Here is a 10,017-nt window from a genome sequence, read left to right on the forward strand (position 1 = left end):
AGGGGGGTCCGGGGGTTCTCCCCGGGGACGGTAACTCTAGGACTGAGGATTCATTGTTTCCAGGAAGCTGAAAGAAAGGGGGGTCCGGGGGTTCTCCCCCGGGACGGTATACTCCAGTACTCAGAGCGGCGTTTATTCGGAAGCTGTAAGAATCCACAACTTGAACTATGTACAGCATCTGTTACCTCCTTCCCACTGTCATCAGATACCGCTGCCCCCGCATTTGCTGCGCAATGCGGAACACGGTCGACTCGTCCTGGCCCGGCACATACTCGAAGCGAAAGCGGCGGAGCAGCGACACCAGCGAGAGATGCATCTCCTGGGCGGCGAAGTGCTTGCCAATGCAGACGCGACTGCCCGCCGAGAAGGGGTAGTACGGGAGGCTGCTCGCCTCGCCCTTGGCGTAGACGTCCAGCCAGCGCTCGGGGAGGAACGCGGTCGCGTTCGGCCACAGAGACTCGTTCAGATGCACCTCCTGCGTCGTGGGGAAGACCGTTGTGCCTTTGGGGATGTCGTAGCCCAGCAGTGTCTCGTCCTTGCGCGACTCGCGTGGGCTTCCCGTGGCCTGGCCGGGCACCAGGCGCATGGTCTCGTCAAAGCACGCCTGCAGGTAGACCATGCCGGACATGCTGTAGTCGCAGTCGGTCGGTCGGGGGTCGTTGCGGGGGTACCAGCGGTCGATCTCTTCGTAGAGGGTGGCGAGCTTGCTCGGGTGGCGCAGGAGGTGGATGAGGGTGAACAGCTCCGCGTTGGCGGTGGTCTCGCTGCCGGCGATGAGCAGCACGACGCTCTCGTCCTGGATATCGGAGACTCGGAACGACGAGGTCGGGCTCTCGTCCGCGGCCTCGATCATTTTCTGTAGCAGGTCCTCGCGGGGCGGACCCTGGCGGCTGGCAATCTGCGCGCGGCGCTTTGCGACGATCTCGTTGGTGAACCAGCTGACGTAGGGGTCGCGGTTGGGGATGAACGGGATTTTGGTCAGCCACGGCATGAACTGCAGAATGCCCGAGAGTTTGAGCGCCTGCTTCAGCCGGTCCGGCAGCGGATGCGACCCGTTCTTGACCAGGTCAAAGGTCTGCCCGAACGTCGTCACGCCGATGATGTCCGCCGCCAGGGACTGGATCATGTGCTGCATGTCCACGGTGGTGGTTCCGTGTTCGCATTGTTTGTCGAGCTCGTCCATCAGGACGGAGATGCAGTCACGCATGAGTGGCTGCATGCTGCGGATGTACCGCAGGCCGAACATGCTCGACACGAGCCGTTTGCGCTGGCTGTAGGCCTTCTTGTCGGTGAAGGCCAGGAGGGTCGGCCGCTGCGGGTCTTGTCGGAAGTTGCCGTACACGGCTTCAGACTTGGCCCAGTCCTCCGTGTGGACGATGCGTTTGATCTCGCGGGCGTCGGAGATGGAGATCATGGTCGGCGAGAGGGCGACGATGGGGCCGTACTTCTTGTGCAGGTCGACGGTGAAGATATGGCTGGTTTGTTAGTATACCGGAGAAAAGATCTGAAGGGGGAGGGGTTTACCTTTCACCCTTGGCGATTGCGACTTTCAGTGGTAAGGACGTGAGTTTGTGCAGCCATGAGCCGGGGATGCGCGAGACGGGGGAGAAGACTCGCTGCAGATACTGGAATAGCTTGGGGATGATGTAGACGACGAGGAGAAGCGTCCAGAAAAGATTCGTGCCGGAGAGGTAGGGCTTGAGGAGCCCGGTGATGTCGTGGAGTCCCGCCATGATGGCTGTCTTATTTGGAGTGGGTGGTGTTTCTGATGGACGCTGGGTATTTATCCAGTGGAATAGGTTGACTATGTATACCAAGTAGTTACTACCGGCGATGGCTGAAAGTCGCCGATCCGCCAGCTGCTAACATCAGTGGCATGACTGGTTCGAATGCCCAGGTAGACTAATACTCATTCCCAGTGAAGTCCTAGAAAAGGCTTCCCGGGGGAGAACCCCCGGACCCCCCTTCTTTTCAACTTCCCAGTAACGCTCAATGCTGAGTCCTGGAATAAGACTTTCCTCCCAGTAACACGCAACCCTAAGTCTCAGAAGAAACACGTTCTGGGGGAGAACCCCCAGACCCCCCTTTCTTTCAGCTTCCCAGTAAGAGTAATCCTGATTTACACTGAGACTACTGTAATTTACTTAATTCACCCTCTGGCATCACTATTTATACACATGCACCGATTTGACCTGACAGAACCCCAACAACCCCTCCAGCCCGTACTCGACCCCCACCCCGCTCAGCTTATGCCCGCCAAACGGCACGTACGCATTTGGCTTGGGCGGTCCGTTCACAAACACATTCCCCACGTCCAACTGGGCCGAAACCCTCTGCGCCAGCTCTGCGTCCGCGGTCCAGACAATCGCGCTCAACCCGGTCGTGCTCTCGTTCGCGACGCGCACCACCTCCTCCACTGCGTCAAACGGTTTGCACGAGATGATCGGCCCTATCGCACTCCCATTAGCCCACACCACCCAGGTAGATGCAGAAAACCCACCAAAGATCTCCTCTTTCAGAATTCCAACCTCATCCGGGGGATTATCCAAAACAACAGGCCGAACAAACAGCCCCTCCTCTCGCCCCTCCCCCTCTCCCCCAACAACAAACCTCAACCCCAAATCCTTACACTCCCGCAACACCGCCTGGATCCGCTGATACTGCATCGCATTCTGCACCGGCCCAACAACAGTCATATCCCCCGCCATCACCCCCGTCACCCTCCCCAACTCCCGCACAAACTCCGCGTACACCGAGGAATGCACGTATAACCGCCTTGCATTAATACAGACCTGCCCCGCATTAAACCACAACCCGCCCGCAATCTTCGCCGCAGTCGCTGCGATATCGACATCCCCGAAAACGATCCCGACGTTATTTCCGCCGCTGCGTGCGTCAGCCATCATCTGCAGTGTTTGTGATGTGGGATGGGCATACGTCTCGAGCGTAAACCGCTTCATGGTGTCGGCGCAGCCGCGCATGATTTCCTGGCCGGTGGCCGTGGACCCCGTGAAGGAGATCTTGTGGATGTGCGGGTGGTGCACGAGGGCGGGGCCGAGGGTGTCGTCGCCGCTGAGGGCTTGGAGGATCCCTGCTGGGAAGATTTGTTGTGCCAGGTGGATGAGTTTGAGGGTTGTGTAGGGGGTGAATGGTCTTTCTTTGTTAGTTTGTTTTTGAGGTTGGGCAAGGGAAGGGGGAGGGGGACAGACGAGGGCTTGACGATGATGGTGTTGCCGGTTGCTAGTGCCGGGGCGATCTTGCCCATTGCTGCGCTGGGTGAGTATTTGGTGGAGGTGGGTGGTGGAGGTAAGTACCTAGGCTGATGGGGACTGGTGCTGGTCAGCAAGCGTGGGAGATGGGGGGAAGCGGCACGTACAGTTCCACGGACAGATGGCGGCGACCACGCCGAGGGGCTCGTATTTCGTGATGGCGACGAGCTCGTCGTCTTCGTGCGTGGTTTCGGGGAGGGTGTATTTCGCTGGACGGATTTAGCTTGGCCTACTTGTGAGGCGATGGATACGCACCGGGATACCGCAGCCACTCCGCCGCCCAGTACACCTCGATCGCTGCCGCTGGTTTCTGTCTTTGTCAGGGACTGCACACTGGGAAAAGGTATCGCGGGTAAGGGAGGGATACACTCCGTCCCGTCTCCGCCATCAACAGCTCCACGAACTCCTCTGCATGCTGGAGGTAGAGATCCGCGAACTCGCCCAGCAGCCGCGTGCGCTCGGTGTAGGGCACCGCCGCCCAGCGGGGGAAGGCGGATGTCGCGGCGGCGACCGCGTCGTCGACGTCCTGGGCGGTCGCGACCGGGACGTCCCAGAGTTTGGCGCGGGTGAGGGGCGAGACGCCCGCGTGGACGGTGGCGGAGGAGCGCGGCTGGCCGGCGATGATGTTGTGGAAGGTGGTGAAGTCGAGTGACATGGTGTTTGTCTGTACGGTGGGGTATTGGGTTGTGGGAAGTTTGTGCTGTCTGAGTTTGGTGTTGGTTCTTCTATCGATGTTTGTCCGTGATGGACATACTTTGGTGTCGGCGAGTTTCGGTGAGTTCGGTGGGCCGCGATTTAGGGTTGCATATTGCTGGGAAGCTGAAAAAAAGGGGGGTTCGGGGGTTCTCCCCCGGTACGCCTTACCATGTGTATACATTAGGATTGGATGTTACTGGGAAGTTGAAAAAAAGGGGGGTCCGGGGGTTCTCCCCCGGGAAGCCTTTCTCTATGTATGCATTAGGATTTGTACTACCGAATAGAAACTAGGGCAAGATACTTGTGTGAAGAATAGGTGGCCACAGCTTTCTTACAAGAGTATACGTCGCAGCTGCCTAGTTGTGAATCGAGCTATCTGAACAGACCGTCAATTGAAGAAATCTCCGGTTGTAGTGAAGACAGTCTACCTCGCCTCCTCCACACGGCCACCCATCCCCATCTCGACCCCCTCCCCCACGATCCGTGTCTTGGACTCTTCCTCGACCTGCATGCCATACTCGGTATTCAACTCCTCCCGCAACCGATACGCCTTGACCAAAAAGCACAGTAGAAACCCCACCCCACAGAACGCGATACTCACCTGCCACACCTCCCTGAGACTCAGGACGTACAGCCGCCGAATCGCCCGCATCACCCCGGGACGATCCTTGAACGAACCCACGAACGCCTTCGTCGCCCGCTGGTACGCCCCTCCATCCACCAGCAACGCCCTTACCGTAGGATCATTGATCGTCTGCGACGCCAGTGTATTCGCTTTCGTGTTGAACACGGCCGCGGGGATGGCCGTGCCCCAGATTGCGCCGAAGTTCCGCATGAAGATCCAGGTCGCTGTGCCGGTGGCGACGTCGCTTTCCGGGAGACTGGCGAGGATCGGGGGGAGGCCGGTCGTGAAGACGATGCCGGTGCCCACCCCGAACAGGATCTGGTAGCCGGTCCATTGCCCGGTGGTCGTGGACTGGTCCAGGAGGGTGAAGAGGCCGCACGCGATGGTCATCAGGGCGAAGCCGATGTACTGGAAACTGCGGTAGCGGCCGGTTTTGGTCATCAGGATACCTGCGACGATGCCGGCGGGCGCGGTCGTGGTGGCGACCGGGAAGAGCATGACGGCGGAGCGGGTCGGGGTGGCGTTGAGCACTGCCTGGAAGTAGATGGGCAGGAAGTAGCACACCCAGAACAGCAGCAGACTATAGACGAAGGCCATCACGAACAGCGTGGCGGCGGTGCGGTTGCGGAAAAGGCGCAGTGGCATCGTCGGTTCGGGCGGCAGGGCCTCGTAGGCGATGAACCCGAGCAACCCTAGAAACCCGAGGACGAGGGGCACGATCGTCCGCCACGAGGACCACGGGTGCGTGGTGCCCGCCCAGGTCAGCGAGAGGAGGATCGCGGTCACGCCCAGGGTGAGTAAAGTGATTCCTCCCCAGTCGATGGTGCGCAGACGGCGCAGGATGCTCGTGTCGGAGCGGGGATTGCGCACCCGCAGGAGGGTGACGATCAGGAAGAGCGAGCTGCCCGCGATCGGGAGGTTGATGTAGAAGATCCACCGCCACGACACGTTCTGCGTGAACCCCCCGCCCATGATGGGCCCGACCACAGCGGCGAGCGTCCACGCGGCGCCCAGGACCCCCGCGTAGACGCCCCGTTCGCGCAGCGAGACCATGTCGCACACGAGCACCTCGGAGAGCGTGGTGATGCTGCCGCCGCCGAGGCCCTGGATGGTGCGGCCTGCGAGCAGCATCCCCGTGTCGCGGGCAGCGCCGGAGATGGCGCTGCCTACGGCGAAGATGAGCAGTGCGAGGGTGGTCATGCTGCGGCGCCCGAAGATGTTGGACAGCTGACCCACAATCGCCGACGAGACGGTTGAAGACAGCAGGTAGGTGTTGATGATCCAGATGTAGAGTTCCTCGGAGCCCAGGTCGGCGGTGATGGTGGGCAGGGCGGTCGAGATGATCGACGTGTCCAGAGCGGCCACGAAGGTCGCGATCCCGATCGCCAGGAAGATGAGCCAGAAGCGCAGGCCCTTCTTGGGAGGGGCATTCTGCTGTGCTGGAACATCGTGTACATCGGGTTCAGACATGTTGCATTTGGGAGCAGGAAGGAGGGACAGTGTGCTTGAAATAGGGTCTATATAGCATGACGGACAGGCTGAATCTCGCCGAAAGGATTTATTCCCTGCGGTTACACTGCAGATCATATAGGCTACACGGTGCTCAGCCCTAGTATATACCTGGAAGAAACACGTTCCGGGGGAGAACCCCCGGACCCCCCTTTTTTTCAGCGTCCTGGTAACTGCAGTCCTAAGTCATAGGATATACCGTTCTGGAGGAGAACCCCCGGACCCCCTTTCTTTCAGCTTCCCAGCAACACTCAACCTGGTGCAGCTCACTCAACAGGCGCCGCCTTCCGCACGGCCACAAAGTCAGGCTCCCCAAACACCTCCTTCACCTTCTCCGCCCCAATCACCCTCAGATACCACCGCACCACGCAGGGAAACCGTCCCCTCATCTCCGCATCAATATAGTGCATAAACGCCCAAAACAGCGCCGACGCGACAGTCAAATCTGCCAGGGACAATTCCCCCTCTGTAGCGAGATACTCCTTCCCCCCCCCTGCAAGATGCCGCTCCAACACAGCCAACGCCTCCTCCAACCCCTTGGCCCCCTCCCCATCGACCCCCGCATCGTACTCCCGAATCCCCACGCGCCACAGCACTACCGCCATCATGTTCCGGAACACCTCGTTCTCCGCAAAGCAGATCCACTGGCGCACCGCCGCCTGCTCGGCGACATTTCGGCCCAGCAGCGCCGGCGCCGCCGGCCCGGAGGCAGCCACGTACTGCGCGATCGCGTCGGATTCCACCAGCGTGATTTGGCTGTCAGCAGATTCAAAGGCGGGGACCTTGCCGGTGGGGAATTTGCGGATGAACTCGGGGGATTTGTTGGTGGTGCCGAAGGCGAAGGGTTGCGGGATGTCGAGGGTGAGGTTGTTCAGTGCGGCCGCGGCTTGGATCTGGAGTTTGTGAGGTCGGAAGGAGGAGGTGGGGGTGGACTTAGGGTTACCTTCAAGATCCGCGCGTTGGGCATGTAGGTGTACAGACGGCCGATGGGTGTCATTGTGGTGTTGGGTGGTTGGTTATTTGTGGGGGGGTTGGACTGAGGGGAGGGAGGTGTGAGTGGATTATATACCTTCCTTGCTGATTTGGCTACCTCCGAAGGACATGAAAATTAGTTGTGAGCGGCTAAAAGACTCGGCATTCGATAGAAGGATAACTGTAGTGATTAGTGTTAAATTGAAATATGTTATTCGAAGAAGGCCAAACAGTGAAAACCATGTGATCTAGGAAATAATAGTTTAAAGCTCCGAGGGGCAATCGGCTACTTTCAACACCGCATTCACAAACGCACCGAATCACCACCACCACCACCACCACCACTCCCCTACACAGCTTTCCCCCTCTTGATCTCAAACTGCTCATCCAACCATGCAAACATCTTCTGGTGAAACACCGCCCATGCCCCGATCTTAGCCTGCAACCCGCCCCCCTCCACCCCCTTCCCGATCCACAACCGCTTCTTCTGCGGCGGGAGATGCCCCAACTCCTCAAAGATCGGCTGCGTATTCTGCTCTGGCGTAAAATAGAACGTATCCGCCGCGCCCGTCACGAACGTACTGCATTTGATGTCGTGCAAATACCCGCGGGCATGGTACTGCTGCATACAGCGCATCACCTCCGCTGGCGTCTCCACCCCGTACACCCACATGCTGTGGCCGAACTCCCAGCGCAGCTGGAAACTCCACCCCGCCAGTTTCTCGACCACCCAGTTGAAGAACCCGTCGCTGAGCCGCCCGCTCAGCCACCCGTTGATGAACCAGCCGGGCATCCGACTGCGCGTCACGTCGAACAGATCGTAGCACGCGTCGCACGAGACACACGCCCTCACACGGGGGTCCGCCGCCGCCCGCAGAGCGAGGTACCCGCCTAGCGAGGCGCCGACGACTGCAACCTTCTCCAGGTCGATTGGATGGTCGTTCGCCAGCTCCTCCACCACATCCAGCACTTTAGTCGTGACCTGCTCCCAGTCCGGCCGCAGCCGCAGCCCGTCGCGGCGGAGACAGATCCCCTGGCCCGGTCCCTCGAAGGTGAGCACCGCGTACCCGCGCGGGAGGGCGGCCGCAGGCCCGAAGAAGTACAGCTCCTCCTGCGTGGAGTCGAACCCACCCGTCATCACGATGAGCGGGAGCTTCTTGCTTTCCAGTTGGGCTGCGACGCGCTCCGACCGGGGGAGATACAATTTACCCGGCAGCGTCGCCCCCTTCTCGTACGGAATCTCCACCCGCACCACGTGGCAGGTCTCCAGCAGATCCACCCCCTGGTCGAACACGGCGACACTATTCTCGATCGCCGCCAGCAGCCGCGGGTCGTCCGGGCGGGTGTGCAGGAAGAACTCGCTGGCGCGGAAGTAGTTGCTGGCGCGCAGGTACGCCCCCGAGGCGGCGACCGGGTCCCCGGAGACGAGGGCTTCGTCGCCCAGCCCCTGGGCCTGCCGTGCCTGCGCCGTCCACGCCCGGTACCACGCCTCGGCGTCCCCGTCTGGCACTTGCGGCAGCACCGCCAGGCACTCGCCCGTCTCGGCCCCGCCGGCGGGCGCGCTGGCCAGCACTCGGAGGAACTCGAAGTGGAAGAAGTCGGATGGGTAGAATTTGAACATTGTGGTCGCTGGCTGTCTGGAAAGAATAATGCTACCATGGGTGTGTGGAGTGGAGTTGCAATGGGGGTTATGAGGCAGCAAGGCTGGCCGGGGTTCGGCTGTCGGCGCCAACAAAGTCGCCGACCGGAGGGCGGCTGTGGTACTGGACGATGTACTTCATGATATGTTGATTTTCGGCCAGACTACAAAGAATCAGATCCAGACGGGTTGTAATATATCTATACCCCAGTCGCAATACTCTTGTTTGTTCTTTGTCTTCTCATTTCAACAATAGACACCCACCCCTACCGCACACCATGTCCCCCCCACAACCCACCACCACCACGCCCACCCCCGAGCCCATCGCCATCGTGGGCATGGGCTGCCGCTTCCCAGGCGGGGCCAACACCCCGTCCAAACTCTGGGAGCTGCTGTGCGCCAAGCGCGACGTGCAGCGGCGCATCCCCAGCGACCGGTTCGACGTCGACGCCTTCTACGACCCGGACGGCGAGCGCGCCGGCTGCCTCAACGTGAAGGAGGCCTACACGCTAGACGAGGACATCGCGCAGTTCGACGCGGCGTTCTTCAAGACGAACGCCCTCGAAGCCGAGGCCATGGACCCGCAGCAGCGGCTGCTGCTGGAGACGGTGTACGAGGCGCTCGAGGCGGCGGGCGGCGTGCTGGAAGACCTGCACGGCTCGGACACGGCCGTGTACGTCGGGGTCATGACGGGCGACTACCACGAGCTGCTGCTGCGCGACCCCGAGGACATGCCCAAGTATATGGCCACCGGCACGGCGCGGAGTATCCTGGCAAACCGCATCTCGTACGTCTTCGACTGGACGGGCCCCTCCATGACCATCGACACCGCCTGCTCGTCCAGTCTGGTCGCCGTGCACGAGGCCGTCCAAGCCCTGCGCCAAGGCTGCTCCACGCTCGCCTGCGCCGCCGGCGCAAACCTCATCCTCGGGCCCGAGATGATGATCTCCGAGTCCAAGCTGCACATGCTCTCGCCCACCGGCCGCAGCCGCATGTGGGACGCGGGTGCAGATGGCTACGCCCGCGGCGAGGGCTTTGCGGCTGTCATGCTCAAGACGCTGAGCCAGGCCGTCGCCGACGGCGATTATGTCCACGGCATCATCCGCGAGACCGGGGTCAATTCTGACGGACGTGAGTTGGCCCTGCTTCCCTTGTCACCCTAATGTATACCTCGAGGAAGGCTTCCCGGGGGAGAACCCCCGGACCCCCCTTTCTTTCAAGTTCCTGGCAACCCGCATTCGGGACTTCTGGCTGAGTGCTTCCAGGAAGCTGAAAAGAAGGGGGGTCCGGGGGTTCTCCCCCGGAAC

General features: G+C 60.8%; 5 protein-coding genes across 5 annotated transcripts in view; 1 reads left to right on the top strand and 4 right to left on the bottom strand.

Moving 5' to 3' along the window:
* Position 1: 1 nt before the first annotated feature.
* BO82DRAFT_392690 (cytochrome P450) lies at positions 2-1,768 on the bottom strand. Its single transcript, XM_025638634.1, has 2 exons — positions 1,525-1,768; positions 2-1,475 (listed from the first exon to the last, which is right to left on the bottom strand). The coding sequence occupies exons 1-2, from the start codon at positions 1,731-1,733 to the stop codon at positions 182-184; spliced, it is 1,503 nt and encodes a 500-aa protein (XP_025491210.1). The 5' UTR covers positions 1,734-1,768; the 3' UTR covers positions 2-181.
* Positions 1,769-2,146: 378 nt separating this feature from the next.
* BO82DRAFT_432909 (aldehyde dehydrogenase) lies at positions 2,147-3,953 on the bottom strand. The gene is made up of 8 exons (XM_025640829.1): positions 3,637-3,953; positions 3,525-3,579; positions 3,377-3,478; positions 3,315-3,329; positions 3,210-3,267; positions 2,938-3,153; positions 2,501-2,886; positions 2,147-2,449 (listed from the first exon to the last, which is right to left on the bottom strand). Exons 1-8 carry the CDS (start codon positions 3,922-3,924, stop codon positions 2,166-2,168), a joined length of 1,404 nt encoding a protein of 467 aa, XP_025491211.1. The 5' UTR covers positions 3,925-3,953; the 3' UTR covers positions 2,147-2,165.
* A 249-nt stretch (positions 3,954-4,202) lies between these two features.
* BO82DRAFT_98115 (MDR family MFS transporter) lies at positions 4,203-6,639 on the bottom strand. The gene is made up of 2 exons (XM_025641722.1): positions 4,471-6,639; positions 4,203-4,398 (listed from the first exon to the last, which is right to left on the bottom strand). The coding sequence occupies exons 1-2, from the start codon at positions 6,175-6,177 to the stop codon at positions 4,390-4,392; spliced, it is 1,716 nt and encodes a 571-aa protein (XP_025491212.1). The 5' UTR covers positions 6,178-6,639; the 3' UTR covers positions 4,203-4,389.
* Positions 6,164-8,710, bottom strand: BO82DRAFT_311744 (alpha/beta-hydrolase). Its single transcript, XM_025632418.1, has 2 exons — positions 7,427-8,710; positions 6,164-6,992 (listed from the first exon to the last, which is right to left on the bottom strand). The coding sequence occupies exons 1-2, from the start codon at positions 8,690-8,692 to the stop codon at positions 6,366-6,368; spliced, it is 1,893 nt and encodes a 630-aa protein (XP_025491213.1). The 5' UTR covers positions 8,693-8,710; the 3' UTR covers positions 6,164-6,365.
* Positions 8,711-9,015: 305 nt separating this feature from the next.
* BO82DRAFT_311745 (ketoacyl-synt-domain-containing protein) overlaps positions 9,016-10,017 on the top strand; it is a 7,831-nt gene continuing 6,829 nt past the window's right edge. Inside the window, exon 1 of the mRNA XM_025632419.1 lies at positions 9,016-9,841. Coding sequence (XP_025491214.1) covers positions 9,049-9,841 — 793 coding nt within the window. The 5' untranslated portion in view covers positions 9,016-9,048. The remainder of the gene's footprint in view (positions 9,842-10,017) is intronic.

This window comes from Aspergillus uvarum, assembly GCF_003184745.1.
Source record: "Aspergillus uvarum CBS 121591 unplaced genomic scaffold BO82scaffold_32, whole genome shotgun sequence".
Classification (NCBI taxonomy): Eukaryota; Fungi; Ascomycota; class Eurotiomycetes; order Eurotiales; family Aspergillaceae; genus Aspergillus; species Aspergillus uvarum.